This window comes from Camelus ferus, chromosome 20, assembly GCF_009834535.1.
Source record: "Camelus ferus isolate YT-003-E chromosome 20, BCGSAC_Cfer_1.0, whole genome shotgun sequence".
Taxonomy (NCBI): domain Eukaryota; kingdom Metazoa; phylum Chordata; class Mammalia; order Artiodactyla; family Camelidae; genus Camelus; species Camelus ferus.
The window spans coordinates 39888769-39908472 of record NC_045715.1 but is presented as its reverse complement, the minus strand read 5'-3'; the positions used below and the strand labels follow the sequence as shown (position 1 = coordinate 39908472).

Below are 19704 nucleotides of genomic sequence, written 5' to 3'. Positions count from 1 at the left end.
TAAGTGCCTGGTACATAGCAGGCGCTCAGTAAGTATTAATAATGGTGATCATCCAATCAACGAAGGCGTATACATAAAGCGCCTCTTCTCCATATTCATAAACATTACAGTGCTGAAAGGGGTTTCATCTTCTTGAAATATGCTGAAACATGAAATAACCATATATACCCTCGTAAGTTTCAGTTGACGGTATTTTATGTTCACAGGATGAAATATAGGATGATTATTCATGAGGGAAGTGACATATTTGTTCTGCTCATAGATTTAGGATGAAGACAAATGATCTACATAAGGCATCTGGTGTAGAATTATGATCAGCTTTGCAATGGTCCCCTTTACAGAAAATGGATCTTTTGAGGGTGCAACCTTATGCCCCAAATGAGAGAGGAATTTAGATACGCTTTTGTTTTTCTGAATCAGTGCTTTGTATAAATTTCTGCAAATGGTCTTTTTTATAGACACTCTCAAATCATTTTTTTCTAGTTCAGCTTGTATTTTCTGCTTACTTTGACCCTCTATTACATGAACGAGGGGTGAGCAATTTTGTAACAAAACATTAATCTTCTGTGTTATCATGCGGAATTATCATTAGACCATAGTAATTATTTTCCATAAATAAGAACTTCACTGGCTGGTTAATTAGGTTCAGTGGTACATGACATTAATAAATGAACTGTTGCCTGCTTTTGGTCCAAACACACAGAAGCTACTGAACCCTAGCTTGAAATGGACATAATTTTGACTGTCTATACATAATTTCTTTGGTTGAGTCATAATTTATGAGTACCAGTAAGATTTCAGTCCTGTAAAAATCAGCATAATTTCTATTTATTTCCATCCTTTAATCTAGTTGACTTGGATTCACTGGTGCAAGTTGCACTATGGTTACGTATTAATGATGATTTATATTCTTCTCCATTCAAATCACAAATGAAATCTTGCCTGCTTTGTGTAATGTTCCAGGGCAACCTGTTAGTTATTAAATGGATATTTTCATGCACAAGACTTTGGAAATGGAAATAAATAAGAGTCTGGGGAAAGAATATATGAATTGATAACAATTGATTCTATTTCTGTAAGTCTTTTCTTTATGTGTGGAAACAAGGTCACATTTATCCAGAAACTCTAAGCAGACAATGTAAGTAAGGGGCTGTCTTCAAGCACTACCAGTGTGGCATGCTTTGAACTGAACTGTAATTATGTATTTTCATGTCTTCCTTTTTTCTAATCCTTAGACTGTGAGTGGTAATTCCTTAGCACTGGCCCTTTTCCATCTGTGTTCTAGTGATCTACCCAGCCTCTTCTCAGTTACTCCCTGTTACCACACCCAACACCCTGACATGGTGGAGTATCTCCCCAAGTCAAAATCTTTTCAAGGCCCCCTGCCCCCGACCGTGGTTGTCCTGTCTAGAGGAAACCCCCCCTACCTCTTCACCGAATGAGGGAGTCATCCTCTTCCTGGGAGCCAGGTCAATGGTCAGTGTCTTATTAGAGCTTTACCCAACCTTGCAGGCAAGCTGTCGGCCCTTCCCGCTCGCCTTGTGCAAGACCTTGCTCACGTCTTCATGTAGAACAGCTCATTGGGCCAGAACTCCTTTTTAACACTCTGTTTCTCCAGCACCATGGTTCTTAATATCTAGTGTACACAAGCATCAGAACGATGCTGTGCTTAAAAGATGCAGCATGAGCACTTCAGAGCCCCTTTCTTCATGCCCTGAGTCAGCTGGCCTCAGCAGGGGCCCAGAAACCTGTAATTTCACTTGCAGGTGTTTTTGGTGCAGAAGCCCAGGGTCATACTTTTTTTTTTTTTTTTAAACAAACCTACACTAATTGTGAATAAGTCAAAGTGTGAGCTGTGTGTTATTTGTTTTGAATATATAGGCCCAGAAGAGTGATGGGGAATGAAAGTTTGTTGAGAAAAAGAATGAGCAGCTTTAAAATACCACCTAATTTCTTTGTGAATTATTTGTAAGGTGCCTGACGGTACAGCCATGGAGGTTCGTGGCTACGTCTACAACTGTTCGTATGGAGTTTTAATTAATGGCCAATGTCAACTTAAAGGGTGCTACTGAACTTTGTCCTTGGCGCTGTATGTTTTCCAGAATTAAAAAAAAAAAAAAGATTGGGTAAAGAAATATAAGAGGTGCTAGGAAGGATAACTAATATGCTGGTTTTAAGAATTAGCATTCCAAAAAGCAGCTCCAAATCAGCCACAGAAGGCTAAACGCAAGGTCAACAGTCACAGAGATCAATGTCCATTTCTGTGTTTGGGTTAAAGAAAATCAATTCCAAAGATGCAGGGTGGCATTAGAACTGGCTCAACAGCAGTTCATTTAGAAAGAACCTAGGTTTTCAGTTGAAAACAAATTCAATTAGACCCAGAAATGTGACAGAGCCACTTAGGGAAACCAGATGGCCGGACGATGGTGACAGGCTTTGCAGCTAGAAGCATAGGCTGTAATGATGTCATTTCTTTGTACCAACCTACTGTCATCGGATAAAATGTCACCTCAGATTACTGTGCCACACTATAAAAGGAAAACTTGGACAACTGGAAGGTTTTCTAGCAGAGAAACTAGGGTATCTGGTGAAATGGAGACCACGACACACTGAGAACAGCTGTGGAAACCATGCCTGTGTTGTGGGGATCGCCCTGGATGCGGTCACTGGTACAATGCTGTTGCCTGACAAGCCATCACAAAGTACTAGCTTCACACAAAAGCAGTTATTTTTTCAGTTCATATGTTTTGGCTTGGCTGGAGGTTTGCTGATCTAGGCTGGGCTTGCTGGGGGCTCTGCTCCAAGCTGTGTGTGGAGCTGGGCTCTGCATGTGTTCATTCTGGAGCTCAGACTAAGGGCACAGGCAGTTACTTGGGGAAGCTGTTCTATGGCGATGACAAGAGGGCAGTTGGAAACACACAGTCCCTTAAGGTCTATGCTTACAAGTGTCATTATCCTATTAGTCAAAGCAAGATACATGACAGTAAAGAATCAGGTAAATATACTTTGCCACTTTTTAAAGATGGGCTGAAAAACAACACAGCAAAGGGTGTGAACACAGGAGGGGTGAAGAATTGTAGTCAAGAACTCACTCTACTACACACTGGATTGGATATTGGCAGACGAACATTATCTTCATAAAGAAAGTTTGAAATATGGAAGAAAGCTAGATTCATTATGTGTATCTTCACAAAGCCAATTAGTGATCAATGTATATAAATGGAGATTACGGGATAGGAGACACTCAGTTTAAGAGTTTCCTAATAAGATGAAATGTTTAAAAAAAGATAAGAGCAAAGGGAAGCAATATGGCTTTAGTACAAGTGCCCAGGTCTTTGGATTTGGACAGGAGTCAGTTCAAAGCTTGGACCTTTTGCCTATAAAATCCAGGCAAGCTAAACAGTCTGTCTTAGCTTTTTTTATTTGCAATGAGAGGATAGAACTATCTACCTCATTCAATATTTTTGAAGTACTTAATATAGGCGTCTGCACACAGCAACTGCTCTGTATTGTGGATATTATTATTATTATTATTAAAGTCTTACCACCTTTAGAAATGGTCAAGTGTTCCGTACCTAGCCCTTCAGACTCCTCCCTTGCCTCCTTCCCACATCTCCTATAATTCAAAATTACTAAATATTATACAATGCAAGAATACAAGTCCACAATTACTTACACCTGAATTCCAAATCCAAGTATTTTGATGTCAGTTTTTTTTTCTTTGAGTGTATGAAACCATCAGGTAACAAAATTCTGACCTAAAATGCTAAGAAGCCATTTGTAACTATTTTATATCCCGCTTAGTTTAGTTATTCATACCTTTTAACACAATAATATTAGTATATACTTTTGGCCTAGCTGCCACTGGGGGTGAAATGGAACACACAGCACATGAATCTTACTGCCTTTCTGGAATACTAACAGTGCTCAGTATGAAACACCTGGCCCACAGCACTGTAAGGACAGGAGGGTGAACTTGTACTTGGACGCGCCAGACTGTCACGATCTACTTCCAGCGCTTGGGAAACTGCAAGCCCTTAATAAATACGAACTTAATGAAATGGTAAAATACGATGTTGATAATATTATAAAAGGAAATCTAATTATGAAAAATGAATAATATCTATATCTTAACTCTATTTCCCTGTGCGTCTGAGATAAACTGTATACCCTTTCCTGAAGCACTCCCAGGACAAGGGTGCCTTGTTTTTGGTGTTCTGACCCTCCAGCTTAAAGATCACAAAGATCCGTGTTTTCCTTCTTGAGGACGGTGTTACAAGAAAATTATCTTCCTTCCTTCATTGTTAGTGTGCAAGTGCAAAGAAGCAAGACCTGGAGGGTTTTTTGTTGTTGTTGTTGTTGTTTGTGTGCAAATTGACTAAGAAACCAAAGAAAGCAATGAAAGGATAGAAAGGTTTTTCAGGAAAGGGATGAAATAGAAACTAATGGAGAACTTACTGAGTGTAAATGGCCAAATCAGCCTGAGGCAGAAAAAGAAATACCATAATTTTCTCCAAAGATGAATTTAGTTTTACTAATTTCGAGATTGGATGCCAACCTCAAATTTTACTCAAATGCCATTCTTTTCTCGTTTCTACATGTGGCGTCCAGGCTTTCCCGTTCCCTGTCTGTCAGCTAAACGCCCTGCCGCTCCCAACGGTTTTATAATGCGATTCACCTGAAGGCCATGTGACTCTTCACTAATGAATCATATTTTCATTTCTTTATCTTTGCTCATGAAGCTGCCCTTGCTGCCTGGCTAAATTTTATTTAGGCAGTTAAATGGCAGCTTGGCATCAGTTCTTAGAAGACTTTTGGTACTTTCTCTTAGCCCTTCACTTAGATGGCCTCCTACGTACCCGCGAACCTTCTAGCATAGTAGTCATCACGTGCTGTGCATCTATTTCCATATCTGTCTTCTCTAATCACCTCCAAATAGACCATGGTTGGATTTTAGGACATCCTTCAACACACCATACAGTGCCCTCCAATGCCATTCTGAAGGACTCCTTGTCACTGTGCCCTTGGAAGCACTTTCTGGATATGATTTCTTCTCTATCTTGATTATTTTGCAGTAGAGCAGTTTTAGGAAACATGTCAGTGGCTACATAACACTAGTCTCTTAAGTGTTTCATTAAAAAAAATTAGTTGCCAGGGTGTAAAAATCAGAGTATTACACTGAACAGCTGCTGTCTCAAGGTTTATTTTCCAAAAATGGCCACAATAAAATAAAAATTTTCATCCTTTACCCAAGCCAGTCCCCATTATATGGTGACATCTAATATCCCTTCTCTGAAATCTGGTCGGACTTGTGACTTGGTTGTAACTAACAGAATGAGGCTAAGTTATAAAAGGCAATGTGATGTCTAGTTTGTTCTTTGGGATCCTCACAGCTGGTGCTCCGAGCTGCCATGCTGTGAGGAGCACTAAGCAACGTGGAGAGCACTGCACATGAGTACTCCAACAGCAGCCCCAAGTAAGATGTCAGCTGACATTTAGCATCAGCTATTAGATACGTGGGGAGCATCTCCAGATGATTTCAGCTCCCAGCCATTGAGTGAACCTCACCTTTTTAGATTTCCCAGCTGACACCCCAGACATAGGAAAGCAGAAAAAAGCCACCCCTGCTGTGCCTTGTTAAGATTCCTGATGCACAAAGTCCTCGAGCATAATAAAGATAAGTATTTTGCACCACTTGGTTTTGAGGTGGTTTGTTATGCAAGAGCAGAAACTGGAAAAGTTAGGTTTCCAGATTTTCTTCAGAAACACACACACAAACACACTACTGGGCCTTGCATCCTACGGGGACTACATGACCACAGAGTCCTAAAACTGATCAGAAGATAATCTCCTTTAGACAGAACACCACTTATGAGAGTTTGCCACAGGCTTGACAATTTGTTATACCTTGACAATTATGTACATTCATGAATATTCATGTCCCCATGGGTATGCTGATTAACTATATTTCTCTTGGCAGAACTAAACTTTCTATATTAACCATGGAAGCCTTTCAACTTGGGTTCTTTAACTCATCTTTTTTTTTTTTTTTTCCTAATTGAAGTATAGTTAGTTTACAATGTTGTATCAATTTCTGGTGTACAGGATAATAATTCGGTCATACATATGCATACATATATTCATTTTCACATTCTTTTTCATTATAGGTCACTGTGAGAGACTGAATATGGTTCCCTGTGCTACACAGTGGAAACTTGTTTATCTATTTTATATATAGTAGTGGTTATCTGCAAATGGGCTTTTTGCAACACATCAGGTTGTTTAAGGGTCTAAGTTGATCTAATACTTCCCATTTCTGAAGCTCTGTTCATATTCGGTTTGCCTAACACCTTCCTGTTCCCTGTTGAGGGGTGTCTACAGATCTAAACTAATCTGCTGAGGAGAAATGACTGACATGCTAAGTGTCCCGATCTCAGTAAATAGTAAGTGACTAGACATTCCCTTAAGTTCTCTTGAGAAACCTGTCATTCAAATGACTAGGGAAAATGTTTTCTCTGACTTTTCTTATTAGAGTCTTATAAAATGTACCTTAATGTATACTTTTTAAATAGAAATTGACAATTTAGGTAAGCAGTTTCCCAAAACTAACCTTAAATTATCAAACAATCAACAACTACAATGAATAATACATACTGAATAATTTGAAGAAATATTTCTTTCCTAAAGCTAACCACAGCTATCCTAGATACTTAAATATGCCAAATGAGAATACCGACCAAAAAATATGTAACAGAGGAGAACAAATCTGACTCTATGTTGGATCTGTTCCTTTAGTTTCGACAACTGTGCCCTGTTTTCCAGGTTTAGCCTTGCCAGCTCTGCACCTTTTGGGAAACAATGTTGCCTTTAGCCTGAAATAGACAGGCTCTGACCTTAAAGGATGTCAGCACTTCTGCACTTACCCAGAGCTTGCAAGCTGCAAAACAGATTAACCTTTGCTTTGTTGGAGGTTTACAGGAACAGCAAGGCCTGACCCACATGGACAAATGCAAGAAGAATTCCTACAGCAAGAAGTTTGCAACAACGAACCACACCCCCTCCCCTGTTTTTTTTGTGTGAAAGGAGCCTGCATTCTGGCCTGCACCAGGATGGTTCTCCAAGACATTAGTTAGCCATCCTCTCGGTCCCCCGGCTTTCTGAATAAAGTTGCTATTCCTTGCCCCAACTCCTTGTCTCCCTGTTTATTGGCCTGTCGTGTGGCAAGCAGATGAATTCGGAGTTGGAAACAAAGATAGTGTGTATCATGAGCTGGATTCCCACTCTGCTGAGCTAAATTCAAATGATACCAAATCCACTGTTTATTCTGAGTTCTGCAGATGCATGAGAATGCCACTAACTTGTAGAGTAACTGTGGGAAAATCTCTCAAATCCAATAACTATCTGCAAATTCAATCTCATCGTTGACTATAGTTTGAGACTTAAGAAAATTGAATTACAAAATGAGGGTGAGTCACTTTATAGGAAGTAGTGACACTTAAATGAATAGGACAAGCTGTTACATTATAACTTTTATTAAATTTCTGGGTAAAGTGCCTTACACTTAAGTTTTCATTAGAAGCATTTTTGTAGACTCTTGATATCAAAAACAGGGGCTCACATTAAACTCATGGCCTATAAACAAGAATTATTTCATTTTTTTTCCTGATCAGAAGTATCCTTTGGTCAGAGCTCTTTGAAAACCATGCAAATTACTCAAGACATTCTTACTATATTAAAGTATATTCTCTCTAGCCTGTTGAGGTGCATAACAGGAGTCTGTTTAATCAATAAATTAATTTAGATTTTCAGACAGTATTTGTTACCCTTTATGTCTGAGGCCCCTGGAGTTAGCAGATAAAATTTTGAATCCAACATTTACTCCTTGAAGGAACATAGGAAAGTCATGTAACATTTTTAAGCTTCAATTTTCTCTGTCTCACATGTCATTGCAAGGATTAAATAAGATGAAGATCCTAAACAATTAGCAGAGCAGCCAGCACAAAACTAGTGTTAATTGTTCTGAATCATTAGTTCCAAGCAGCCTCTGAACAACGGAGCAATCGTTCCCATTGTGGGGGCCCTAACCCTGAGTAACTAAGTTGTACTAGGGTATCCAAGAAGCCATCTTTTCACAAACGTATATTTTTATGTTCATTATACATTGTAAATTACTTTAGTATAAATGCTGTCTCATTAATAAAATACAAATTCATTTTAAAACATTGCTGTTTCCATAGAAAAGGTATGCCATTATTTATATCTGTATAGATCCCTGACAGTTACAGATCTTCCAAGAGGGTCTTTAATCTAGAAAACTTTGGAAACTACAGCCTTATATTTCAGAGAGACCTATATGTTTGCTCTTCTAGGATATTCCTGCATTAATCAAGAGAAAAGAGGATTATTTTCCTAGGTTGTGTGAGTTACACACCTGATATATGCTTCAAGGAAAGCAAAGTCTTCCATTTTGATATTTGCCAATTAAAAATCTGCAGTTAGTAATTTACATCAGAAAACTGTAAACTCTTTAACACTTCACATTCACTGTTAAAATTCTGTTAAGAATCAAAGATCAGAACTGGTCTTTTGATTTGTAATAGTACTATTTGTATCTGAGTATACAAAAGTTACTTTTTCCTGCATTTCTGATTTGGTTGAACATAAAGTCTTACTTAAATTTGGGCATTGAAAAAAATGTTTGGAGGGTGAGTATAGCTCAGTGGTAGAGTGTACACGTAGCATGCAGAAGGTCTTGAGTTGAATCCCCAGTTCACTCAAAATTAGAAAAAAAAAATGGTTGTAAGCCTCATTAATTTACACGATTTAAGAAGATTGATCTTTGAAAATATTAATGACTGAGGAATGCATAAAAGATGGGGTATTAGAACATGAGTGGAATCGAGTATTTGGTCCAATTAAAGGTATTGATCACAGGATGTAACATGTCTTCAGACAATGACTTCGAGTAATTGAGTTCCCCTGGAAACTGCAATACTAGTCCTGCAATTTGAAACTTGCATAATAAACGAATCAATCTATTTCTTTACTTTGTCTCCTCACAGACTCAGAGCAAGAGGAAAAGATGGTCAGAGAGCCTTCCTGTCATTATCATCTTTAGCAGTCCTTAATATGTCACTTAGTTGGGCTGCCGCCTAAGGAATTATTAGCAAAGTCCATTTTCTGATCCATTTGAACTTTTCCATAATTAACAACACCTTACAAGACAACTGGGAATTAATTACAGTTGTTACAGTTCTGAACTCCAGGTGAACCTTTGTAAGGATGTTACCTTGTGAACTTCCTTTAGACTCTGCATGAAGATGACATAATTATTCCATTGAAGCACCTGACAGATTCCACTTTATAATCTCCACAAATTCTGTATTCCTTGTTCTGACTAACTAGTCAGTTAAAGACCATTTTATCTAAATATTTTTTTCTTTTCTATCAGTTCTACTAAGTCACACATAACATTTTGTTTTACCTTCAAGATTCCAAATCAGCATTTCTTCTGATTTGACCACAACAATGTCAAAGTGATATTCATTTTGTTTGTAAATGAAGAAGATTTATGCTCATGTACTTTGTTTTTTTAATTGAAGCATAGTCAGTTTATAGTGTTGTGTCAATTTCTGGGGCACAGCATGATGTTTCAGTCATACATATACATACATACATACTTTTCTCATTATAGGTTACTACAAGATCTTGAATATAGTTCCTTGTGTTATACAGTATGCACTTGTTGTTTATCTACTTGATGTATATTAAATAGTATCTGTAAATCTCGAACTCCCAATTTATATGTTCTCATGCCCTTTCTCCACTGGCAACCATAAGTTTATTTTCTATAACTGTGAGTCTTTTTCTGTTTTGTAAAATAAGTTCATTTGTGTCTTTTTTTTTAGATTCCACAGACAAGTGCTATCATATTTCTTTCTCTTTCTGGCTGACTTCACTTAGAATGACACTCTCCAGATCTATCCTGTTGCTGCAAATAGCATTATTTTACTCATTTTTTTTAAATGGCTGGGCCGCATTCCATTGTACATATATACCACAACTTTTTTATCCAGTCATCTGTTGATGGACATTTAGGTTGTTTCCATGTCTTGGCTGTTGTAAATAGGGCTGCTGTGAACATTGGGGTGCATGTGTCTTTTTGAATTAAGGTTCCCTCTGGATATCTGCCCAGGAGTGGGATTGCTGGGTCATATGGTAAGTCTATTTTTGAAGTCTGGGAGGTTTATTCTTGTAGCTTCATTCATATTCTTTAGTATTGCTTTGGCAATTTTGGGTCTTTTGTGATTCCATATAAATTTTAGGATTATTTATTCTAGTTCTATGAAAAATGTCCTGTGTAATTTGAAAGGAACGGCATTAAATCTGTAGATTGTTTTGGGCAGTATGGCCACTTTAACAATATTAATTCTTCCAATCCAAGAACATGGGATATCTTTCCATTTCTTTAAGTCATCTTTAATTTTCTTAGTCAATGTTTTTTAGCTCTCCATATATAAATCTTTCACTTCTTTGGTCAAATTTATTCTTAAGTATTTTATTTCTTGGATGCAATCTTACAAGGAATTGTTTTTCTACTTTCAATTTCTAATATTTCATTGTTAGTGGAAAGAATAGCAGCTGATTTCTGTATGTTAATCTGGTACCCTACTACCTTGCCAGTGCTTTTGTCAGCTCGAGTAGTTTTCTGTGTGGAACCTCTAGGGTTTTCTATACAGAGTATCATGTCATCTGCATATAATGACAAGTTTACCTCTTCTAATTTGGATCCTTTTAATTTCTTTTTCTTGCCTGACTGCTGTGGCTAGGACTTCAAATACTACATTGAACAGAAGTGGTGAGAATGGGCATCCTTGTGTTGTTCCAGATCTTAGCAGGAAGACTTACAACTTGTCACCATTGAGTATCATGCTGGCTGTGGGTTTGTAATAAATAGCTTATTATTATGTTGAGATATGTTCCCTCTATACCCATTTTGGTAAGAGTTTTTATCATAAATGGATGTTGAATTTTATTAGATGCTTTTCCCACATCTAGTGAGCTAATCATGTGATTTCTGTCCTTTCTTTTGTTAATGTGGTGCTATCACATTGCTTGACTTGCGTATGTTGAACCGTTCTTGTTTCCCTGGGATGAGCCCAACTTAATCATGGGGTAAAATCTTTTTTGTGTTGTTGGATTCTGTTTACTAATATTTTGTTAAGGATTTTTGAATCTATGTTCATCAGCAATATTGGCCTATAGTTTTCCTTTTTAGCAGTATGTTTGTCTGGTTTTGGTATCAGCGTGATGGTACTTATAGAATTAGTTTGGGAGAGTTCTCTTCTATTCAGTCTTTTGGAAGAGTTTGAAAAGGATCAGTATGAGCTCTTTGTATGTGTGATAGAATTCCCCAGTTAAGCCATCTGGTCCTGGACTTTTGTTTGCAGGGAGGCTTTTTATTGCTGATTCTTTTCACCTCTAGTGATTGGTCTGTTCAGTCTATTTCTGTATGATCTGTTTCTTTCTGATTCAGTTTTGATGGACTGCATGTTTCTAGAAACTTGTCTATTTCTTCTGAGTTGTTCAATTTATTGCCATATAGTTGTTCATAGTATTCTCATGATTTTTTGTATTTCTGCGGTGTTGGTTTTAATTTCTCCATTTTCATTTCTTATTATGTTTGTTTCTGTACTTTATTTTTTCTGCTTGGTGAGCCTGGCCAGAGGTTTCTCAATTTTGTTTACACTTTCAAAAAAGTCAGTGCTCGTTTTGATTTTTTTTCTATTTTTTAATCTCTGTTTTATTTATTTCTTTCCTGACCTTTATTATTTCCTTTCCTTCTGCTGCCATTAAGTTTTGTTTGTTCTACTTTTTCTAATTCTTTTAGATGGTAGGTTAGATTGTTTACTTGAGATTGTTCTTGTTTTTGAGGTATAACTGCAGCAAGAACTTCCCAGTTAGGACCAATTTTGCTGCATCCCATAGATTATGTGTGGTCGTGTTTTCACTGTCATTTGTCTCAATGTATTTTTAAAAGTTTTTCTTTGATTCATCATTGACCTATTGTTTGTTTGTTTGTTTGTTGAGGTATAGTCAGTTTACAATGTTGTGTCAGTTTCTGGTGTGCAGCACAGTGCCTCAGTCATAGATGAACACACATATGTTCATTTTCATATTATTTTTCACCATAAGCTACTACAAGGTATTGAATATAGTTCCCTGTGCTGTACAGTATGAACTTGCTTATCTATTTTTTGTATATTAGAACCATTGGATTTTTAGTAGCATGTCTCTGAGTCTCTATGCAGTAGTTTTTCTCTCATTTGTTTCTCTGTGGTTGATTTCTACTTTCATGTCATTGTGGTCAGAAGAGATGTTTGAAATAATTTCTATCCTCTTAAATTTGTTGATGCTGCTTTTGTGTTTGAGTGTGTGGTCTCTCCGAGAGTATGTTCCATGTACACTTGGAAAGGATGCATATTTTAGGTTTCTTTGGCTGTGAATATCAATTAAATCTAAATGTTCTATTGTGTGATTTAGTATCTCTGTTGCTTTATTGATTTTCTGTCTGAAAGATTTGTCCAATGGGGTATTAAAGTCGCCTACTATTATTGTATTCCCGATAGTTTCTCCCTTTATGTCTGTTAGTATTTGTTTTATGTATTTAGGTGCTCCTATTTTGGGCATGTATGTTAATGAGTAATATCCTCTTCTTTTATTGCTCCTTTAATCACTATATAGTGCCCTTTATCTTTCTTTATGGCCTTGTTTTAGAGTCTGTTTTGTGTGATATGAGTATTGTTAACCCCACTGTCTTGTCATTTCCATTTGCATAATATATCTTTTTCCATTCTCTCACTTTCAATCTACGTATGTCCTTCACCCTAAACTGGGTCTCTTGTAGGCAGCATATTATACACTCTTGTTTTATTATCCAATCTCCAACTCTATGTATTTTGATTGGAACATTTAGTTCATTGACATTTATAGTGATTATTGTTAGATGTGTGTTTATTTCCACCTTAAACTTTGTTTTCCGATTGATTTTGTATTTCATCTCTTTTCCTTTCCTTTTCTTTTTATTTTACCTTTTGTGGTTTGATAATTTTCTTTTGTATTAGGTTGATTTCTTTTCTTTTTTGTTAAGTGATGCTACTATATGCTTTTGATTTGTGGCTAACTTGTTCTTCAAGTGTGTTAACCCATTACTCTATTTGCTTTAGACTGGTAATTATATAGGCTTAAACACATCCTAAAAATAATGAAAAAAAGTCTACTTTTTCTTGCTCCTAACTCTCATTTTAAGATTTTGATGTCCTCTTTTACATCTTCATGTTTATTCTCTTGCTGTTCATTGTCATCACATTTCCGATTGTGATTTGCTCTTTTTTATAGTTTCCTGCTTCTTTTCTAGAATAGATCTTTCAATATTTCTTTTAAGGTAAGTGAAGTATTACTGTATTCTTTTGCTTATCTGGGAAATTCTTTAACTCTCCTTCTCTTCTAAAGGACAGTCTTGCTGGATAGAGTATCCTAGGCTGCAGGGTTTTCTTTCTGGACTTTGAATATATCTTGCTACTCCCTTCTGGCCAGTAATATTTCTGTAGAGAAATCACCTGATAGCCTTATGGGGGTTTCCTTGTAACTCTTTGTTTTTCTCCTGCTGCCTTTAAAATCTTCTTTATCTTTAACTTTGGTCATATTAATTGTAATATGTCTTGGTGTAGGTCTGTTTGGGTTCATCTTGTCTGGGACCCTCTGTTCTTCTTGTACTTGGATATCTGTTCCCTACTGTAGGTTTGGGAAGTTTTCAGTAATAATTTCTTCAAATATGTTTTCCATACCCTTTTCTCTCTCTCTTTCTCCTGAGGCACCTACTATGCATAGATTGGCACGCTCTATATTATCCCATAGGTCTCTTATATATTGCTTTTTATGGCTTTCATTTGCTCTTCTGTCTTCTCTTCTGATTGGGTTATTTCCATTATCGTGTATTCTTAATCACTTTTTCGTTTTTCTGCATTACTTAGTCTGCTATTTATTGACTTTAGCTTGGCTTTTATCTCAGCAACTGAGTTTTCTGATTTTAACTAGCTCCTCTTTATAGTTTCTATGTCCTTTTTACAGTATTCTGCATTTCTATTGTTAGCCACTCTTATGTCCTCCAGTGCAGCTGTCACCTCTTTTTCGGGCTCAGGATCTAGTTGACTGTCAAGATCTATTTCACTGCCTGTTCTTTCAGGGGCTTCTTTTGTTCTGCTAACTGGGAGTGTTCGGGGTGGTTTCTCAGCTTCTTCATGTTACTCATATTTATTTTACTCTATGAATTTAGAAGTAACAGTTATCTACTATGGGGTTGAAGAGTTGTTTTGTTTTGTTTTGTTTTTTTAATGTGGGAGCATCTCTGTGTAGACGGTGTGCATCTAATGTTTTGTTATGGGAGCTGTTTCTAATATAGATGGTTGCCATGCCTTTCCTCTTGGGCATGTGGCTGACCTTGTGGTGCCCACAGCCTGCCATCATCATTGAATGAGGCCTCCTTTTGGCTCTGTGGTTGTCACAGTCCTGACAGGGTCTGCTTCTCTGTTATTGGAATAAAGGTTTCCAGACACTTTTCTGAGCTGCACTGTTTGGTAGGTGGGATGGTAGCACTTCTGCTGGAAGACAAGCTGCTGAGTATTCTGCAGGAGACGTCCACTGGGAAGTGCTTTCTGTGGTGTTGTCTGTCATTTGCTATGTGGTCTTACAAATAACTCTTTGTTGACACTGCCCTTATCCCTGCCTGAGCTGTGGAAATGTTGGTATCCTGCCCTGGTTTTGTACCCAGAAAGCCACCAGTGCAAATCCTTTCACGGCAGCCAGCCAGCTAGGGGGAGGATGCTTTTCCTCCTTTGCTGCTCCCTCCCCAAAGTCAGGTACCACCTTGATTTCCTTTTACTTTTGTTTTTCTCCTATCAGGCTTTGTGAGAATTTTCCTTATAATTCTGATTGTAGGAGATATTCTGCCAAGGTTCAGTACGTATTCTGTGTGAATGTTTCCGTGTGTAGTTATCATTTTTGATGTATTGATGGGAGAGGGTGAGCACTGCATCCTTTCTGTCCACCATCTTGGCAAACCCCATCTATTTCTCTTTATTCCACTTCTTTAGAAACTTTCTCCATTTCCCTCCATAAATCCAAATAATACTTTAAAAAGTCCAATGAAAAGAACCATCTCTTGAAAAAGAAACTATTCCAGACTGATTCTTGTAGAGAATAGACTTTTCCTCATTTCTAATTCCTAACACTTGATTACTCTATAGTAGTTGCTTCACTTATATTAATTGAAATATACATGCAACTTGCATATGACTCCTCATCATACAACAAGTTATTAGGAGAAAATACTAAAATACATTTAAAAATTGAAAAATAAGTATTGTCACTGTATGGTTAGTAACTCTCTGGCACAAGTAATCACTTAATAAGTGCTTATCTAACTAAATTGTTAATCTTACCTTCTGGTGATATGGTTGGATCAATAGAAGTAATCTAAAGGTAGGAATTTAATTCATTATATAATAAATGTTCCCAGTGTTTATCTATTTCTAATACAAATTGGTATTATACTTTGAAATTCTTCCTCACAGAGTTTTCAGAAATAATAGCACTAATTTCATTTATTCAATGCTGCATTCATTCATTTTTCATTCATTTATTCAATAAATCTTAATTGAGAACCTTTTGCATGCCAGATAATATAACAGTATTGAGTATATGTTTTGACTACGTAGGTATTTTATAATTGTTATAGTATAGAATATTAGTATCTTTGTAACTAATTTCATGACCTGCTTTCTTTAACATTTCTGGTTTAGCATTAAGATATCTTAGAAACACATAAATATTTTATCAGTAAAAATGATACATATTATTCTGAATATTATATTTTCTTGAGGGATGAAGCTCTTACTTTTTATCTCCTTCATGTAGGTACATTTTAGGCCTGACATTCGATGCATTGAGCAATCATCAATTCAGCATATATCCTATAAAAGACTCAGTGCTTTTTGCTATGAGGGTCATGCAGGTGTATCAGTCTAGGAGTCTGGGCAAATAGTAAGAGAAACAAGGGCATGAACACAAATGATCCAAATACAAGGCAGAGATAGAAAGTGATGCAGAGAAATAAAGATATGATGCTGTCGGTATTCAGGGTAGAAACATATTGTTCCCAAATAAAGGATTAAGGAAAGACTTCTGGAAGAGTTGGTTTTTGAGCTGGGTCTAGGAGGATGGGAAGAATTTAGCCACAGGAAATTGAATGGATAAGAAAGGGAAAAGATAAGGGAGCAGGGTACATAGATAATACATTTTTACAAATAAATTATACTTAATTGAAACAAGAGAAAATGTTTTTTCCCAAGATTATCCTATATTGCTGTTAATTTTTATACATAATTATGTTCAATTATCCTAGTATTTACTTTTCAAATATTCAAGAAGAGTTATTGTAATCCCCATTTTTTCTTTTCCCTTGTTTCTTAAGGTGAATGAAACCCAATTAAATCTCACCAGAATAACATGCAGAAAGTTTCTCACTTTCAGAAAATTATTCCAAAATCTCTACAAGTTGAGTGTAGCTCTGTAGAGCTACATCAAGAAATGATTTTACTCTATTCTAGTAGTGTTGTAGTGTGTGGTAATTATGTTTTCTGCCAAACAGTTTCTGAAACAAGTTATAGAACTTTATTAGCACTATTTTTATGCACTAATATACAATGATGAAATAGAATTCTGATTGAAAATATTAGCAAATATTTTCAACATGTAGCCAATTTGCATACAATATTCTATTTAGTGTCTATGATGTGAAGCAAAACTTCCCTTCCTCCTAAGTTATTGTGCTGTGTTCCAATGCGTAATTGGAACAATTAAGATAGTACCTGAAGCAGAAGCTCTTGGCTCATAATGTCTCTTTCATTCACCCTCCGACAAAGTGACCAATGATTCAAAGTGGAAAGTAGTCCTTTCCATAATGATATCTTAAGTTATACTGAGCTTGAAAGGTATCTGTTCACATGAAGTCTGTTTTTCCCTTATTGCCTAGAGTGGTTTCCTTATATAGAATTCCCTTTCACATCTTTCACTATGTTGTCCCCTTGGGCCATGAAAAATTCACACTTATGAAATATGTGTAGATTTTCTCCACTCCATAATGACCTTAAAGTTGTTTCTTTCTTTGCCACCTTCCTCCTCCAAAGATTACTTAATATATCCAAATATCTTTGGGTGTCAATAAAGTTGATCCATAAATGGTCACTACTATAATGACTTTGTGATAATTAGTCCCATTGGTTTCTGTCCATCACAAATAGGGGAGAATCATTTAACTAATTATCACAAGGACTCCTTGTATTTTCCCATGAACTTTGTAATATTTTCAGGGAAAATACTTAGGTGATACATTTTTCTAAAAATGTATTTGTTTTATGACAACTTTATTCATAATTACAAAATATAGAAAGAACTCAAATGCCCTTCAACTGGTGAATGAGGAAACTGTGGTACATCCATACAATGAAACACTACACCGTAATAAAAAGGAACAGAATACTGACATAAACAACAACATGAATAGATACCAAATACATAAGATGCCAAGTTGAAAAGGATACATTTTGTATTGCTTCTACTTATATGACATTCTAGAAAAGGCAAAACTGTAGTGACAACAAATGAACTGTGGTTCCCTGGGCCTAAATGGGAAAAAGTTGACTCTAAAGAGTAATCAGAAAACTTTCTGGGTAGATAAAAATAACTTATATCTTAATTTCAGTGGTGGTTACAGGATAGTTTGTATTGGCTAAACTTACACAACTGTACCCTAAATGGGCACATTTTACCACATGTAAATAATAAATAAATATAACTTCAGAAAACTAAAAAATTCATTGATATCATAAATTTTGAGTCAATATAAAGAGATTCATCCATCAATGACTAAGAGATCTATCAAGAAAGGAAAGGAATTCTTAATTCTATAAGATGTTTGAAGAATTACCCTCTTTTCAGAGCACCAATAACATTTCTCTATCTTTTGTTTTGAAAATTTTGCAATGAAAGTTGCATGGGTGGGGGAATCCACATGGAACAAGTGCTGTGTTTTACTGTTGTCTTAATTATGAATTCACTAAAAATAACAGTTTTTTAAAATTAAATACCAGTTTAATGAGTTGATTGGTTTTGATAATCATCTTGTTTTAAAATAGCACACTCTCGCAGTCTAGTAAGCAACTTAATAATTCAGAAAGACAGTGGAGGAAAAACACTACTAGAAACTCTCACGTAATATAACTGATATTCACATGCAAGAAACAAAATGGCAGGATTAGAAATCATCCTAAGAAGGATGCTTTAGACGGCATATACCTCACCTTTGCACTTGGTTGGCATAGTTGTTATCGTAAGCCTCGTAAGTCTGGTCATCATATTCACCACCGTAGCCATCATCATAACCCTGAGGCAGAAAATGGTAGAAAGATGGATTTGCAATCAATTTGAGTAATTATGATCTGGTTTTTGGGTTAATGAGATTTTATATATAATTTGACCATGATTTAGTTTTTTTGTTTGTTTTTAATTGAAGTACAGTCAATTACAGTGTGTCAGTTTCTGATGTACAACACAAGATTAAGTTTTTATGTTTGGTTAGTTGCTCTGCATCACATTTTACTAGATTAACAATTTCCATACAACATTAACTAATTTTTCATGGATCAGATATTGTTTAAGAATTTAACTCATCATATTATTGAAGAAGCAATACCTAGTCTAGGATTTAGAATTTTGATTGATACTAATGAAGACAATTTAAGAAATTCAAAATAAAATTTTAAATACTATGAATAGATAAGAACTATTATGATAACCTAATGGTGATACTAACATATTTGTTACAACTCCACTTGGATTTTTTTTCTTCCCCTGATAATAATCATAATTAGAATTGAAAATAAAATTCTGGATTCTTAAATTGTGTTGAATTTTCCATAAAAAGGTATAGTAATTATTGTTTTAAAAAAAGGAAAAAAAGAAAAGGAAAAAGAAAAGAAGAAAGGAAGGAAGAAATGAAGGAAGAAAAAAAAGAAGGAAGAAAGAAAGGATGAGCAAAAAAAGAATTGAAATAAAGATCTTTTTACTTTGTTGTACATTCTATGGCTTTTAAATATTATGACTAAAATTATGTTGTGTGGTGGTTTAATTATCCAAGTTCACACTAAAAGCTAATGCAGATTTGTGATTGCCGAATGTGCAAGCAAGCTAGCAAATCCACACAGTAGTTACATGTCTCTTTGTGAGTGATTCAGTTTCGTTTCCTTTGTGGTCATTGACTCTATGCTAAACCCTAATCATCCATCTTGATTACTCCTCACTTTGGAGAAAACTTTTAGCTTTTCTGCTTTTGGACCAGTATTTACTGGTGCACTGCTTTCTTTGTTTGGAATGTACTTCTATCTTACCCCACCAATTCATAACATCATTTCAGTCTGGAGGCTTACAATCTCTCTCTTTATAGTGTTCAGAAATTTAAACTAAAAAAATGTGCAGATGTGAAAGTTTCCACATTAAATTTGACCAAGACTTTGAGCCCACTGAATCTGAAGACTAGTATTTTTCATCAACTTAAGAAAGTTTTAAAAATATTATGCCTCTATTACT

General features: G+C 35.9%; 1 protein-coding gene across 2 annotated transcripts in view; it reads right to left on the bottom strand.

Moving 5' to 3' along the window:
* KHDRBS2 (KH RNA binding domain containing, signal transduction associated 2) overlaps window positions 1-19704 on the bottom strand; it is a 507201-nt gene that overhangs the window by 27869 nt on the left and 459628 nt on the right. For both annotated transcript variants that reach the window (XM_032463333.1, XM_006187704.2), the window contains exon 7: window positions 18420-18502. In XM_032463333.1, coding sequence (XP_032319224.1) covers window positions 18420-18502 — 83 coding nt within the window. The remainder of the gene's footprint in view (window positions 1-18419; window positions 18503-19704) is intronic.